This window comes from Stegostoma tigrinum, chromosome 5 (assembly GCF_030684315.1).
Source record: "Stegostoma tigrinum isolate sSteTig4 chromosome 5, sSteTig4.hap1, whole genome shotgun sequence".
Classification (NCBI taxonomy): domain Eukaryota; kingdom Metazoa; phylum Chordata; class Chondrichthyes; order Orectolobiformes; family Stegostomatidae; genus Stegostoma; species Stegostoma tigrinum.
The window spans coordinates 20,338,176-20,356,435 of NC_081358.1; the positions used below are offsets into that span (position 1 = coordinate 20,338,176).

At 37.4% G+C, this 18,260-nt stretch overlaps 1 protein-coding gene across 2 annotated transcripts in view; it reads right to left on the reverse strand.

The window, feature by feature from the left end:
* Positions 1–1,384: 1,384 nt before the first annotated feature.
* The window catches only part of mib1 (MIB E3 ubiquitin protein ligase 1), a 134,948-nt gene continuing 118,072 nt past the window's right edge, over positions 1,385–18,260 (reverse strand). The window contains exons 16-21 of one of the 2 annotated variants that reach the window (XM_048528907.2): positions 15,837–16,018; positions 14,094–14,286; positions 12,524–12,602; positions 11,758–11,844; positions 6,509–6,609; positions 1,385–4,863 (exon numbers count right to left, since the gene is read on the reverse strand). In XM_048528907.2, the coding sequence (XP_048384864.1) occupies positions 4,723–4,863; positions 6,509–6,609; positions 11,758–11,844; positions 12,524–12,602; positions 14,094–14,286; positions 15,837–16,018 (783 nt within the window). In that variant the 3' untranslated portion in view covers positions 1,385–4,722. Of the gene's footprint in view, positions 4,864–6,508; positions 6,610–11,730; positions 11,845–12,523; positions 12,603–14,093; positions 14,287–15,836; positions 16,019–18,260 lie in introns of both variants that reach the window. The other variant, XM_048528906.2, reaches the window with a different exon arrangement.

Genomic DNA, 18,260 nt, shown 5'->3' on the forward strand with positions numbered 1-18,260 from the left:
AGAACTTGCACTGGTGGTATTCCCATGCATCTGCTACGCCTGTCCTTCCAGGGGGCAGAATTAGCAGGTTTGGAAGGTCTTTTGAGTTACCATGCAGCATCCTGTAGATGGTACATACTGTTGTCTCTGTGCCTCAGTGATGAAAGTAGTGAAGTGTGAAGGTGAACAGAAAAAGCAAATAAGCAACTTTTGTTCTGGATGGTATTTAACTTCCAGTGTTGTTGGAGCTGGACCTGTCCAGGTGCATTGTTTGACACATGAAACCTGAGGGCTATTCTTCATTTCAACAATTAAAGAGTTATAGCAGGAACATAACTGGGTAATGCTAAACACACCATGCTCAATCCCTATCAGTAGCGAAGTTGATGTAAGACTCCACTATGATCTCTAACAGATTGGTGGCATAAGGAATTATGAGAATACCGCCTAGAGAGCAATTAGGTTATACTGAAGTAAAAGATAGAAGGAACAAAACCTTGTTGGCAATTGTTTCATTTGAAACTCACTGGGCAAATTTGATTGTTTTGGTTTACACTTACCGATATGGAGATTGTAACAATACCAGCAATATGTCATGTCTTTTGCCACATGGAAATCTTTTCTACAGCATCGTCCCAATTTTTCCCACATTATCCATCAATATGACCTTGCTAACTGTGAATAATAATTTAGTTCAACTGAAAATCTTACAAGATGGACTTGTGCTGGAAGAAATTAGTTCACCACTCATTTTGAGGCATCTTAAATAATTCCATAAATTTTAAACTTTGTTCCAAATTAAGTACTTTGAAAGCAAAATACTATATTGCATTAAATTCTTTCAGGTTGGTATCCAGTGAGTATACCTAATTTACAAATATTTCAATACTATAAAGACTAATAAACTTCTGTTTTCATAATTTTATAAGTTTAAATATAGGTTATTTCAGAAAATATACATTTTAGTTTGTAATCAAAAGGCATTAATGCAGTAATGATTTCACTTCATTTTTGGGACAAACTGAAATCTCCTAACAAAGTATGCCATGATTAGAGGCTGAATTAAAACAAGTACAATCACATTTGCTCCATACTTTTAAAAAATGATTTAAGCTTACGTTTCTAAATACACACAGATTAAGTGCAGCAAATTTCACACTGGGAAATAACTGCAATCATTCAAAATTAAAACATACTGCATTCCATAAAGTTTTTAAAAATCCAATTTTGATACAAACATCCTACTTTTATTCTTACAACACGAGTGTATCAGATGTGAAAAGAAGCACTGCCTGTCCTCAAAATCATTTTTGTCAACAAACAGTTTCTTGTGGGTTTAGTGGAACATCAAGATCACTTAGAGATTCTGCACTTACAATGATTGAACAGTGTTGACAATGCAGCGTTTAATTTTTGAAACATCTGTTTTATTTTCTCAGATTTTAAATCACTTCAGGTGGTTAACAAAGGAATATAAATGAGTCTTTATTTCTAAAGCTTTGGCTAGGTTGTGAAATTTTTAAATGACAAAGCACAATACAGCTGCATTCAGACACTAGACAGTTAACAAAATGAAGAGACAATTTGGTCAGCAACCATCCCCTGTAAAGGACAAGTTCTTAGACTTTGTCCCAGAAATGCAAGTCATACTGACAGTTAAAGCAGCACAGTTTTCCATTTAAAATAAAGACAAAGGCAATAAAATATTCATCTCAACATTTCAGGTCAACTAAATTTAAAATGTCTGCTTATCCACTAGAAATAAACACTTGACCTATAAAACGTGAAGTGATATGATAAATCAAAATAGCTTGAAATGCAATTCGCATAAACATTACAAAAACTTCATCATACAATAATAAGCAAACCTACTTACTATATAACACTATGTTGGACAGTAAGTCAAGAACGACTTACAAACTTTACACATGTTTATTCAATTGTAAGATTAAAGTAAGCTCATGTTAGTGCAAGAACCTGACTGTTGGAAAATAAGGACCCGACAGAAAAGGTACTGTGTCACTGGCAATTAACACAAAGTACTAAATAAATAAGATAAATACAAAGCAGCTAATCTTGTTCTACAGCTAGTTGCGCTGTTGATGAACCACCTACAAAAGAGGCAAAGCAAACTCAAAATATATTTATTTTGCAAAATGTAATTCATCCCAATTTGCACCAGTCATTTAATATAATCCTATTGTAAGACACAGTAAAAACTTGGACTTCCTTCTTTACTTTGTCCCAGTCCATTTCCTTCTTATGTTTAATACAGACAGACTTTCAGGCTCAATACAGCCATGGTTGATCAGCTTTTTTTCCCATTCCTGTATTAAAAGGAATGCTTGCAGATAGCATGGATAATAGTTGGAATGGTGCCAATTTTTAAATACTGATAATTGCAAACTTTTAATACAAGTTAGCAAGATGTGTTCATGACTATCAGAGGCTATTACAAAGTTGTGTGGCCTCCCTGATTTCAGGGTTTCCAGGTCACCACACAAAGCCAAAAGTTAGGAACTAATGATCTGAAATCATTAATTTTAAATACAAAATGCAACTTGACAAGAAATATTATTGTACAAGTCCCCTCATTATCACTAAACTAATTTGCAAATTATATTTTAATGAAAAATTAGTACAATATTTGAGGTTGCACTACGGTACAACCTGAAAAATGAATTTAATCATTAATTAAAACAAAAACAATCAAGTTTCTAAATTCTCAGATACCAAAAAGTAGTTTTTAAAAAACTTAAACATTAGTAAGACAAGACAACATATTCAGACATGCTCAAGTAAAATGGACAAAAGTTCAGCTTTCATTTCAAATTTAAATATTGATAAGATGTGCAATCAGGTACTAAGCATTCAGTGGACGTTTATAATAATTATGGAGGAGAGAAGTAGCTCTTGGTTTCAAAATAAATTCAAAATAAACATTACAATACTATCAATGTCACTTTGTGTCATGATTTGCCAGAATCAAACCACAGAAGTTAGTACACTCCAGGCATCTTCAAATTTAATAAAATGGCTAAACTGTTTATGTAAATGCCACTTTATTTAATTGCAAATACCTCCTAATTTTATTTTTCAGAATCTTTATTTGATCACTTTGTAATGTGCATTGCTTTCTCTGCCAATTGCCATTTTGATTCAAATTCTGGTTTGGACTTAATGTACTAATGTTATTAAGAAATCACATAAAATCATGAAAATGAGAACACAGTTATCTGTCTTCAACAAAATTTCGCAAATACATTCCTGTATGGTTAAAAATTTAGTTCTTTTTCAAAAGTCACAGCCCGAGGGAACTGACAATAAAGATGATGATGAGATCAAATTTCATTGCTGCTTCAACAACCCGTTGGTGCAAATATATGAATGCGTGACACAGCTCATTGCTGGGATTTGGACTGTCAATGATAATTTTACACTGAGCTCCTGATTTTGGCCAGGTTATGTAGTATTGTTAATGAAATGGCCTCAACCGTTTACTAGGAAGGAAAAGGTCTTTGCACCCCTGCATGTACCTAAAGCTTGCAAATAAACTAAACATCAAAATAACTCCATGATGATCAACGTATGCATGATTAGAATTCAAGGTATATTAAAGCATCTGAACATGCAAAAGGTACATGCAATTAAACACCTCCAGAAACTGACAGCATAATTTAGCATTTCCATTTAGTTCAAACTTCTGCCTGTCAGCTCAGATTCTCCCACACATCTTGAACTCTAACTAGAAAAGTTTTCAACTCCAATAAACTTTAAATATTTTGCTGGCTTTTGCAGCATGCATTGTTCATATTTTCTTACTACATTTATTGATTTTAAATTCAGTCTGTTAATATCTATTGCAAACTCTGATAACTGCCAAACTACCATGTCAACCCAAGGGCTACTTAAGCCTGCGCTCAGAATCATTTTTCTTTGGAGGACACTCTACAAACTGTTTTGAAAACACAACATAAAGTCACTTTTTAATGCATGCCAGTTTGACGTCGTAGAACTGATGAGAATACTGCATGTTAAAATTCCACAACATGTACAGTCCAAGCTAACTATTTAAATTCTCCATGTGGTACAAAACAGCACCGAATTAATTTGAAGTGTAATTCGGGTTCAGGTAACACACTTTGAATACATGTATGCAAGATAAGCTACTGCAAATGTTAATTGATTTGTTGAATTGTAAATTTTAAAGTCAATTTTATTTCATATGCTTTTTACCCAAGCTGCAGGATTTTAGAAAGGAAGAACTGTTACCTGTGTGTTATAAATGATTAACCACAAAAAATTAGTCTTAACCAATGCAATCTAAGTGCTAGGTTCAGAAACAGCAAAAAAAATCAGCAAATTATTATTATTAGTAAAGAAAGTTTAAACAGTCAGCTTCTAATTTCAGCAGCAAGAAAAATACCTTATTTACTGATTTCCTATTTTAGCCAAAGAACCCTTCTATTTGTGCTTGCAATCAGGTATATCAGGAGCTAAGCTTGAAGCAGGGAGAATCTTTCCAGAGAGGTTTGATCAGTAATTTTTTTTTTGATGATGTAAAAGAATTTTACATATATAAAGATTTTTCATATCATAACATTTTGCCATGGAAAAGACTCTGGAGTTTAGGATCCAACTGTTATAGCCCAAACAGGGAAAAAAGCTACCCAAAATAATTTATTTGCAAATATTATACAGGTGTGGTTGTCGTGTTTCACATTGTACTCAGGCAATGTTTTTTTAGTACAAGAGAATCCTACGTTCTATGGCTTTACGGCAAATAGGACATTCACTCATTCGATCACCACAAAGCTGACAGGTCCCATGTCCGCATAGGAAGATCATATTCTTTAAGCGATCCAAACATACAGGGCACATGGTCTGAAATAGAAAATATCAGAATTACTAAAAAAAAAGCAAAATACTGCAGATGCTGAAAATAAAACCAGTCTGCTGGAGAAACTCAGCAGGTCTAGTAGCATCTATGGAGACAGAAAGAAACAGTTAAAATTAAATCCAATATGACTTTCCTCTGGAATTTGGTGTGTTATTATTCTGCACATGGTCCATGTTTTCTCAGAAATTAATATTTCAAATGTTGGGATAGATGGTACTATTTACTTCTAATTTAATATATATTTAAAAAATCATTGTTCTCTGTCATGTTTGGTAATGGGCGCTGCCTGTTAATCAAAACGGGGAAGAATCAGTGAATGGAATTACTCTACATTACTCTATTTACATTACTCTAATTACAAGGAAATACAAGGTTCTGCACTTTACGGGGTTGAAGGGATAGGGTAAGCATTTGGGTAGTGAAGGGCTCTAGTAAGCAGGGCATCACCAAAAACCACCACACTATAAATGATGACCAAACTAACACTAAAACTTCGAGATTGGATTTTAAAATCCAAACTGAGCAGACAATTTCACTTACAGTTGCTACAAATAGTATGTATTTGTTCAGGGTCATAGCCAAAACGGAAATCAATAATTAAACAATTGCAATGCAAAGCACAGAAGCAACTTCAGCAGATTAAGGAGCAATGGTTTAATTGAAAGAGGGCATAATCAGAATGCAACACGGTTCTCTCTTTGGTTATAACCAAACTCTAGATGTACAAATCTATTTACAATTTGGTTCAGTTGGCTGGATGGCTGATTTGCAATGTAGGGTGACGCCAACAGCGTAGGTTCAATTTCATGGCAGAAGTTACTGAGGACTCTCCTTCTCAACCCTTCCCTTTACCCGAGGCTCAGGGTAAACTCACCACAAGGCATCTCTCTCCAACAGACAAGGAGCCCTCTGGTCCTCAGAGACTTTTCTATTATAAAAAAACCATTTAAACAGGTTCTCTGGAATTAAATTCAGTGTTAGACTACAGATCAAAGTTAGAAATGTAAACTTTTTTTAATATTCAGTTTGTTCAGCAGTGTTTTTCCATTCTAATATATTACTCAATTCCAAGTGCTATATAACCAGCCTGCTTCCAGATCATTGCAAGTTAACAAATGGTCAATGGCAATACTGACTTCACTTTCCCCATTTCAGAGAAAAGCACATACATTGATTTGTCCTGTTCTATGTCCAGCAAAACACCAAACAAACATTTGTTAAATATAACATGAATTATTAGTATAAGCCAGCAACTTGCAAATCTACAGGTCATCAATATATTGCAATAAAATTTTAATATTCTCGCAAGGTCGGCCAAATCGTTTATTTCTGTGCTTTAAATTTTACATAATGAGCTAAAATACAGCTTTATTCCTTCCAAAACAATTAAACTACAACAAAGGCAAACATGTAAACAGATAAGGACTGAGGTTGAACATAGAATTAACAGGTGCCAGTCTGAGAGGAGCCTCCAGCATCTTTCTAATCAACCTAAAAGATGTATTGCTTTAAAGTGCACCTGTTGTTTGTTTGCTACTCTTAGTTCTCATCTGTCTAAACTGTTTTCTTTATGTTCTCTGAGCAGAACTTGCACTTAAGATCATTGTTTAATCCTTGACAGCATTGTACCTGCTCTTTGATATCCTGTAACTGTTGCTGGAGCTTCTGAACATCTGCATTGACGTTGGTATTATCTTTGTCTCGCTGAAGAGCAGTAATGTTTCCACTACCTGAAACACAAGCAACCACCTGAGAAATCTATTATGGTGTAAAATTTTTAGTGGAGACATACTTGATTCTGTCATTGACAGTCATATACCATTGACATAAAACAATTTGGTAACAACATAAATATTGATTTCTTCACCTTGCTATCTAGTATTATACAGTATCAATACTGGACTTCGTCCAACTAAAGCTACATAAATTTTCCTTTTAAAAAAAAGTATCCTGTAATTCATTTTCAGAGTGTAGTTCTGGTCACAGGTTTAAAAATCTTTATTATCTCCACTCATTACCAAGAAATTAACTTTCAATTGCTTCAACTCAAACATTAACATAGTTAAGGTCCTGTTAATCCAGTATAGGTCGACAAAAGATTTATCCCATTGCTCTGAAGATACTTTCTTGCCCATGTATTCCCTAAATGCCTAACTAAGTTTCCACATCTCTAGTATGGGGTTAGTAAAAGTCATTCTAACTCTACCTGCATCTATTGATTGATACGTTACTTTTGTTATGGAATGCGGTTTGAACCAATTTGGCCATTTGATATGACAGCATTTGAGAAGTGGGAATATACTAGGCCATGGCATTATAGATTGCAGTGGAAAACAGTTCTACTATTGTTGATGACCTGTATCACACATGCCCAATTTTGAGCTGTGGTTTATTGTACTGAGGATAATGATTGTATCAGATGATGCAATGGACAGTGTCCCACATGTGAAGGTAGTACATGGAATTCCACAAGAACTGTAGAGAATTCAGACCTACCAATTATGTCACAGGCAGGCATATCTAGAATAGCTAGACTGGTGAAGGCAAGTTCAAGTAGATTATACCCTAAATGTTGGTTCTCTCACCATCCGATATGTTCATCGGATCTCGGTCAGTACTGTCGGTGATGTTCACTCTTTGCGATGGACACTGAAGTGGTCCACAGAGTGTAATGTGTGTCTTGCTATCCTATCAGCTGAAATATCACAATATATAATCATCAGCACAAGCTTTGCTTTCCCATGTGTAATGTGGAACAATGAGATGTCTCAACTTGCAGAATCAATTTTGAATCAATTAGGGTATTTAACCATACCCTGCTTCAACCCTCAGTGTATATTGCTGTGCACTCACTTTTACTGTGTTTGTCGTGTCAGCTGAAAAGGACATCCTCAGGGAAGGTGATGAAGCAGCCTTGAAGACTTGCTGATAAGTGTGAATTTTAGAGAACTATTAAGTAGGCTGTTACACAGAATAGCTCATACAAATGTGAAACCAACCCCGCACATTAGCAAGTTGCTTGAAGGCCCAGCTGGTCTGGACGCTCCTCAGATCTGTACTGATTCAGAATCTAGGCTGCAGCTCATCGTGGCTTTGTTTAACTTTTAACTAATCACAGAATGGCACACTAGTCTGACATTCGTTATTCTGTCACTCTCCATTTTTATGTCTAGCAAACTAGATTTTAAATCTGTACTTCAATCATGGACAGCTTGTGCAATGAGCATACAACACATTCAAAATAAGCTACTTACGTTTTCAGAAAATATTTATTGTTGAATAGAAATTGATCTGAACTAGTCACAGTCTGGGTCCAAAGGTAAATACATCTAATATCTAGATTACTAGACTAACATTTCAAAACAAATCAAGATTTTCAATGGGCAAAAATATATATATCTAGCAAAATACTCAAGAAAGTTGCTCAAAGCCAATCTAATGAAATATGAAATTTAATTACTTAAAAAATGTGATCTTCCAACATCATTTCCATCTAAATATCCTGTTAAAATGAACAGTTTGCTAGGCTTTTGTCTACAAAATGGCCACCTGAAAAATACAAGTCAAGTTGTGACTACATCATGTATAACTAGTGTTTTTTCAGTTAGACGAAGTGTTCTCTTAAAATTTTATTGGTTAATTTTGAAGTACTTATTTAAGCAATAGAGAAGTGATAATTCTTTTGCAAATACTGACAAATTTTTAAACGATTCTACAACATATTAACTACCATTTAACAAGGTATCAACTCAATATCTCAGTCTCAGGAATCTCAGTATCTTTCAAACTCTCAACCTCTATCATCTAGAAGGGGAAGGTCACATCACCTGCAAGTTACCATTCAAGCCATTTATCATCCTAATTGGAAACAATGCCACCATTCCCGCACTGTTCTGGAATTTCTTTTCTAACAGTACTGTGGGCATACCAATCCCACCCAAAATGTAATGACTTAAATATGCAGGTTACCAACATCTTCTCGAGGGTAGTGAGATATGGCCGACAAATACTGATCTAGCCAGCAAATGAATAAAGAAACTACCCAGTGAGGCATTTTGCTAAGTCATGGTGTAAAAATACAATCTGTTGTCAATGTTGTTGAATCAGAGGTGGCACTCAAGTGAACAGATGCCAATGATTTTCATTCATACATTTCACAATTATTAATCTTTAGAAAGACTTCATGAAGCACTTCAGAGAAGCATAACAATGATTTCTGGCCAAAAGTAGTTGAATAAAATGAATGCAGAGTGAATCGACCAACAATGAAAACAGTGGAAAACTCCACATGACAAACAATATAGTACATCATGTAATTCTTGACCGAAGTAGTAGCAGCTTGTAATTTATGGTAATAACAGCAGTTTGACCAGACTGGGTATACAATCCAGGAGATTTGCTGCAGGGGATGTGAGACTCGTGTGAGACTCAAGATCTCAAGTACAATTCTCACAAGGAGTGGCCGATTTTGGTAAAGTGAAGCCTATGATGTTAAGCAAAGATTTTTATTAAACATGTATTTATTCACAATAAATTACTCAATAGTTTCTTGTGCAATAGAAAATTATTTGAAATTAGCAGATGCTTAATGGAGTATCTAGTTAATCAAACTAAATGTATAGGTACAGTCCTGTATGTGAAAACACAGGGTATCACACACCAATAATACATATATTACCTTGGTTCATAATGATACAGGGGCAGAATTAGGCCATTTCGCCCAAAATCTACTCTGCCATTCGATCATGGCTGATATACTCATCACCATTCTCCTGCAACCCATTACCAACTAAAAATCTAACTCCTCCTTAAATTTACTCACTGTCTCAGCATCCATAGCACTTTAGGGTAGCGAATTCCACAGATTCACAACCTTTTGGGAGTAGTTTCTCCTCAACTCTACTTTAAATTTGCTACCCTTATCCCAAAGCTATGACTCTTTTGTCCTAGAATAACCCACAAGAGGGAGCATCTGCTCCACATCTATTTTATCTATACTTTTTACCTCAATTTAATCTTCCCTCATTTTTCCAAATTCCTGACAGCATAGGCCTAAACTGTTCAATCTCTTTTCATACAACAAACCCCTTAGCTGAGATTAATCTAGCGAACTTCTTCTGAACTTCCTCCAATGGCAGCACATCTTTTCTGAAATGAAGGGACCAAAACTGTGCACAATACTCCAGGTGCGATCTCACCAATGCCTTGTATAGTTGCGAGAATACTTCCTTACCTTTGTATTCTTTTGGCTATAAAAGCCAACATTCCATTCGCTTTCTTTATTATCTGCTGTATCTGCATGTTAGTTTTTTGTGGCTCATGAACGAGGATTCCCAGGTCCCTCTGCACCGGAGCACCCTTAAGTCTCTCCTCATTTAGATAATAGGTCACCTTTCCGTTTTTCCGACCAAAATGCATGGCCTCATATTTCAAGTCATTGAAATATACAGGACAGAAACAGATCGTTTGGTCTAACTTGTCCATGCCAACCAGATATCCGATATAAATCGAGTCCCATTTGCCAGCATTTGGCCCATATCCCTCGAAACCCTTCCTATTCACAGACCCATCTGGCTGCCTTTTAAATGTTGTAACTGTACCAGCCTCCACTACTTCCTCTGGTAGTGCATTCCACGTACACAACACGCTCTGCATGAAAATGTTTCCCATTAGGGCCCTTTTAAATCTTCTGATTCACATCTTAAACTTATGCCCTCCAGGTTCGGACTCTCCCACCCTGGGGAAAAGACCTTGCCTATTTACCCTATCCATACCCCTCATCTCTATAAGGTCACCTCTCAACTTCCATCTATCACTGACTATTGTTGATACTTAACATTTGTCAAACTTTCATGACTTTTGTTTGCTGGTCTCAATTTGGAGAAGCTTCATGTACATGCCTTTCAAATTTGTTAACTCTAATCTCAACAATTTTGTCTAACACCCAGATAAACATTATGTTTCATTACAAAAAAATTCCCCTCATCTAATTCCTTCTAGTGCAAATGCTTGTACAATGGGCCACTTCTCAACAATGAATGTCACTTATCCAGATTAAACTCCAATCGTAACTTAACAAAAAAAACTTCATTTTTAAGTCAATTTGGTAAACCCTTACACTTTAATTTATAAAGTATGCAAACAAACCAATTCCAGTCTTCCAGAACATAGTCCATAGAACACTACAGTGCAGTACAGGCCCTTCGGCCCTCGATGTTGTGCCGACCTGTGAAACCAAACTGAAACCCATCTAACCTACACTATTCCATTATTATCCATATGTTTATCCAATCACCATTTAAATGCCCTTGAACTTGGCAAGTCTCTTCCTGTTGTTGAAAAAAGTATTAATTCTGTTTCCCTAAACTGTAATTTTCTTTTAACCATTCATTAAAAAAGTAACCCAGTTTTTTTCTCTTGCTTCATTTGTGAATGTGAGCATCGCTGGCTAAGCCAGTATTCACTGCCTATCCTTTACTGTCCTTGAGAAGTTGATGGCAAGATGCCTTCTTGAATCGCTGTAGTTCACCACATGTAGGACACTCACAATGCTGTCAGTGGGGTGGGTGGGTGGCCAGCGATGGGGAGTTTCAGGATTTTAACTCAGTAACAGTAAAGACATGGCAATATAGCTCCAAAGTCAGTATTGGCAATATAGTTCCAAGGTGATCTTACATATATATTTTTACAAGTATGTAAGCTGTCACACAAATGAAAATGAGATTAAGTGCACAAACCAAGGCTTATGTATACAACATGCCAGGGGAAAAAAAACAAACAATCTAGATTTAGATGCAATGAAAACCATAAGAAAACTTTAAAAAATGGATTGTGGTTAAGAAGTCACTCACTAAGATCATCATTGGAATCTTCCGTACCTTTCCCACCACAACACATAATAAAAGGCACTCTTCGCTCTACGACAGCCCGGCACTGTACACACTTTTTCATCAAGCTTGCACAATCTGAAAAAATCAGAAAGACTTGTATTTAAATTGTGCTTTTTGTGATTACTGGATGCCACAAAGTTCTTTACACCCTAAGCACCACCTACGGAGTTACTGTTGTAATGTAGCAGTCAATTTGGGCAAAGCAAACTGTCACCAAGAGCAATATTTTAATGATCCAGTCATGTGATTTTGCAATGTTGACTCAAGGTTAAATATCAACTGAGACATCACAGGGAATGCCCCAGCTCCTCTTCATATTTTTACCACAGGAATGGAGAGAACAGACAGGGTCTCAGCTGAACACTTTATCTCAAAGATGGCACCTCTAATAGTGGAGCTGTCTCTCAGTACTACAATGGAGTGATAACCAAGATTGTTGGGCTCAAGTTCTGGAGCAGAATTCAAATCTAAAACATTCTGAGGTAAGGGTGCTTTCAGTAGAGACATGGCTGACAATACACATTCATCTATTTTTGTTTGTGAGGTGTAAACATTGCTACGATCACACCACAGAGTTTTTCTGGCAATTTAAAATTTTAGTGAAAAGGCAGAATATTCCAGATATAGTTTAGTTTACATCACTGGTAGCATATAAACAGTAGAAGATATCAATCTAAGGCATTATGGTTTCATAAAAGCAAAACACTGCAGTTGCTAGAAATCTGAAATATGAATTAATATTTATTTCACTCACTCTCACAGGCACACATATGACCACAAGGCTGAAAAAGGACTGCTGCCTTCTTGTCAGAACATACCACGCACTCCTCAATCTGTGGGTGATAAAATACACTTCATATTATTTTGAAAAACCATGATTTAACTGGAATTTCTTTCACTGTAAATTGGCTTAAAACATTATAGCATTAAATCTTGTCATTGTCATATTAAAACAATGCTACTGATCACATGAAAAAATAATGCAGGTCTGGAAAAGCATGCAAAATATATACTTAGATTATGGGAGTGAAAGCACAGTAGCTAAAGAACCAATGATATTAAGATAGGTAGGAAAGTTTGCTGTGAAGACATAAGGTGGCTGTAAATCGATATAAATAGGCTGACTGGCGAAAGTCTGGTAAATGGAGCATAACGTGGGAAAATTTAAAGTTGTTCACTTTGGCAAGAAGGATGAAAGAGCAGAGTATTATTTAAAGTGAAAACCATTGCAGAGCTCTGAGCTATAGCAGGACTTGGGTGTTCTAGTGCATGAATCACAAAGTCAGTATGTGGTACAGCATGTAATCAAGAATGGAATACTATCATTCATTACAGATGGAACTGAACGTTAAAGTAAGGATGGTACCCTTCAGCTATACAGGGCATTGGTGAGACCACATCTTGATTACTGTATGTAGTTTTGGTCCCCTTATGCAAGGAAGAGGCTAAATGGAGATGGTGGAGAGCACGCTTACTTCATTGATTCTGGGATTAAGTTGGTTATCTTAGGAGGATAGGTTGGACAGGTGGGTTTATTTTCACCTGGAGTTTCAAAGGGGTGATGTGATTGACATTTATAAGATTTGGAATGTCTTGACAAGGCAGATCTGGAAAAGATGTTTCCACTTGTGGGCCAGTCTGCAACTTTAGACATTACTTTAAAATTAGGATTCAATCTTTTAATGCAGAGATGAGAAATTCTTTGGAACTCTCTGCCTGAGAAGGTAGTGGAGGTGGGTCATTAAACATTTAAGAGTCTTATCAGGAAAGAGAATCAAAGATTATCAGGGTAGATAAGGATGTGAAATTTTAAACATAAATAGCTCAACCACAATCACATGGAATGGTGGGACAGACTTGAGAAGTCAACTGGTCTACTTCTGCTCCTAGTTTACATTTTTCTATGATAATTCCTAACGTGATTAAAAAATAGTTACAAGTACAAGTAGATGAAAAAGTACATACTGTTCAGGTTAATAAAATGAACAACTTCAGTTGTGCTGCTTGGCAAACCAAAACTGCTAATACATCAATACTACAAAATTTGAACTTGCTGTGCATTTAGGAAAATAAAATACAAAACAGGGAGAGGGAAGCAGAAGTCAGAAAACAGCAAAAAAGTGAATACTTATTCAGGAAAGAATGGACAGTGTTTAATTTATTCCTACAAAATATATAATCCCAATCCAAGCAGCAGAAAGGCTTATGGTGGGGCTTAATTAGGTCTGTGAAAGGTCAAGAATTGAAGGTCCAAGAAAATCCAATTGAGAAAAAAGATGGCAAAGAAAGATACAACTGTAAAGAAAGGACGGATTTTTTTTTACCTTTGTTCGCGATTGAACCTGGTCCTTACAGATGAGGCATTTTTTAACACGTGGTGAACAGAGAGAGCAAGTCGCAATGTGTCCACAAGGTCCAAACAAAGTGTCACGTTTCATATCTGAACAAACCATGCATTCTTCCAAAGTCTCTGTGTCATTGTTAATCATAGAAGGGCTACGTGATCCAACCTGCCCACTAAAATACAGAAAACATTTATTTAACATGCCTACTATATCAGCTCCTTGTTGAGTGTTAAAATTAAATTCTCAAATTCAAGTGACATTGAAGGATTGCTGAAAAGCACTTCCCTATTCTCAATCTCCTGACCCCATCTCTTTTGAAGGTGGCTGCAGGTAGTGTGGTACAAGTGGCTTTTAGTTATTTGGGAACCTTGACATGCATACTTCCAACTGACAGTCATCAGCAGTGTTCCCACTTTGCTGTACGGATACATGGACATGTAGCAATCAGGACTGTTATCTGCCCAGTTCACATGACTGCGATTCACATAAACGCCACCTGTTGTTGGTACAAAGAGCACACTGATGTCATTGGTAAGCAATGGAAAGCAGCAGCCAGTTTTAAAGATGGCATTACAGGATGTGTGTGTTTAGAAAGGTTCATCAGATTTTTGCATAATTTTTAAATATAAAATCTAATTGAGGAAAGGACAAATTGTTCACTCGTTCCCGATGCAGGACCTCCCACTGATCCCAGTCACAGCACCAGTCCTTGCCTCTGATAATGTCAAACTCCAGCTTCCACCTTGCCAGCCATGCTTGCACTGACGATGGTATCAGTCTGTATGGAATGCTCTGATATTATTGATACATTCACAGATACTTCCTGCGGTCACAGACAGCTGACTCAAGAGCTGTATTTATGTATGCATGGTGATAATTTTGGCATTATGGATAATCACTCTGAATGGACAGATCAGGTGTACACAACATTTCCGCTAAAATGCACACAAGCAATTAAACTTCTACACTACATTCTTGAAAGGACCACACACCAGACGGAAGCAAACAGAAATTGTAGGAATCATGCGCAACCACAGAGGTTAATTTTCCACTCTCCATCGTAGGCATTCATCCTTTAATTGCAGAACGTCTAAGATTATTTGATTCAGCACAGTTCAGAGGTCAAACCTGAGACCATTTCCAGGTTTGCATACTTCAGTATGTCACTGCATTAATCCACTGGGCACAATTCTCTCAAAAATATTCTGCACACAAAAATCCCTTTTTTCTTCCCCCTTAGTTTCTCTGAGGCATGTACTAATTGTTACTGAGACTTCAAAAAATGCAACCAGAACATGGAATCTAAAGACAACGCAAAAAGCTATCAACAAAAAGCTTATGCTGTTATGACAATTCATATACAAGAACATATCCCAATATATATATTCCTACACTCCTATGCATAGCCTTTCGCCACTTCCTGCTAAATGACCTGTGCAAAACTGAAAATCTCCTACTTAGCCAGTCGGAGACAAACCTTCTGCGCCATCACGTATCTTTATTTTTGTTATTAAGTACTTCACTCACGACCACCAGACGTATTTAGTGCTCACTAAACAATATACATTTGCCAGAAGTTACTAAAACAAGGATTTAAAGATAAACTGACTCTAACACTTTCAAGTTAAGCTTCACCAATATTAAAAATTAGTGAACGATGAGTTGACAAAATTAACTTAGCCTGCAACATCAACAGTGCTGAACGAATACTGGCATACAGACCTGACTTTCTCCTTGTGACATTTTGCAAGCACTTTACAGAGGTTTGGATCAGGGCAAAGATCAAGTGGCGACTGTCCTTTCTTGTTGCGAATAGCAAGATCTGCTCCATTTGCAGCTAAGAAGCAAGCAATAGAAGCAGCACTCTTCTTATCTGCTCCTTGTGTTCCAAGGCCCATAAGTAACTGAAAGAAAAGGAATGTATTACAGATTAGTACAAGACACACCCAAATGTTCAAAATGCTATATTTTGAGACATTTTTTAAAAAGAAAAATAAAAATCTTTGCACATAAAACATCTAAAATTATTAAAGTAAGTCAAAGATATATCCAATTACATGTAAATTACAAATAAAAATCCTCTATCTTCAGATGTTGACTTAATCTAACAGTCATAGCAGAGTATATAGAATCATAAAAATTCTAGTGTGAAAACAGGCCCTTCGACCCAACAAGTCCATACTAACCCTCAGAGGATCCCACCCCGACCTATAACCCATGTAATCTACACATCCCTGAACATTATGGGCAATTTAGCATGGCCAACCCACCTAGCTGGCACATCTCTGTACCATGGGAGGAAACAGGAGCACACGGCAGAAACCCACACAGACAGGCTGTCGCCCGAGAGTGGAATCGAACCCAGGTCTCTGGCGCTGAGACAGCAGTGCTAACCACTGAACCACCGTGCCGCCCCTAAAGCAGGGACTGCCACACAAGCTTCCAGTCAGAATGCAAAGTGTTCAACTCGTGGCTAGAATCCGAAGTACTCGGCCAGTATGGAGATTGAAGCCATGACCTTGGCATTATTAGCACCACGCTCTAACCAGCTGAGCAAACCAACATCTGAACACTCACATGCCACCACTTATTATTTGATAAGTATGAGCTCATGTTACAGCAACCATTAATTAAAGTGTGATAACAGATTTAACTCTTTAAAAAAAAGCGTATTGCTTGGATGAAAATATGATGGAGGTTCATTCAGTTTTAATTAAAAACTGAAAGAACTGCAGATTCTGGACATCAGAAACAAAAACAGAAATTGTTAGACAAGTTCATTAGGTCTGGCAGCATCTGTGAAGAGAAAAGACCTGACTCCTCCCTTTCCTTCCTTGATATTTGTTTCCATTTCTGGGGATAACCTGGCCACTAATATCCACATAAGCCCACTGACTCCCTCAGCTACCTGGACTATACATCTTCACACCCTCTATTCCATTCTTCCAGTTCCTCTGCGTCCATCACATATGGTCAGATGAGGCCAACTTCAACAAGGGCGCCTCTGAAATGTCAATTTTATTTCTCAACTAAGGATTCCCCAGAACCCTCGTTGTCAGGGCCCTCAAGCGGGTCTGACTCATCTCCTGCATTTTCATGCTCACTCCCTCTCTTCCTTCCCACAATAGTGACAGGGTTCCCCTCATCCTCACCTACCATCCCACTAGCATCCACGTCCAATAGATCATCAGCCACCATTTCTGCCACCACCGGACACATATTTCCCTCCCCTCCCTTGTCAGCCTTCCACAGGGGTCTTTCCCTTGGGGACATCCTGGTTCACACTTCGTTCACTCCCAACATTTCCTCACAACCCCATGGCGCCTTCCACTGCCACTGCCGAAGGTGTAACACTTGGCCATTTACCTCCTCAGTATCCAAGAGCCCAAACATACCTTCCAGGTAACGTAGCACTTTACCTGCACTTTGACTCAATCTAGTCTATTGCATCGCTGCTTACAACATGGTTTCCTCTACTTGAGGAAGCAAAGCATAGACTAGGTGGCCGTTTCGCAGAACATATACGTTCTGCCCATAAAAATAGACCCTGCACTTCCAGTTGCCTGCCACTTCGACACACCACTCTGACACACCACTCTATTCCCTTGCCAACACCTCTGTCGCAGACTTGCTGCAGTGTTCCAGTGAAGCTCAATGCAAGCTGAAAGAACACCTCACTTTCTGCTTGGGAACACTACAGCCTTCCGGACACAATATCAAGTTCAATAATTTTAGGCCCTGGACTCTCCCATGTCCAAGCCCCCAACCTCACACACCAGGCCTCGTTGTCGCATAGTCTGCCATTACCCACTACCAGTCTCCATTAACAGCTGTTCACCATCCCAGCTGGATCATTATCCACTCCTTTGTCTGTCCAACTGCTTCGCTCTCTCCGGGCTCTATCCCAACCTACTGAGTACTCTTTAACCGACCCACCCACCTTATCTTCTGTATTTCAACCAGCTACCAACAATTATCAGGAAGGGTCACTGGACCTGAAACATTGCTCTGATTTCTCTTTGCAGATGGTGCCAGACTTGCTGAGCTTTTCCAGCAACTTCTGTTTTTGTTTCATTCAGCTTGAAATTAATTTTTGCCTGAAGTAACTTCTATTTATGTTGAAGTGTTATTCGTTCAACCAGATAA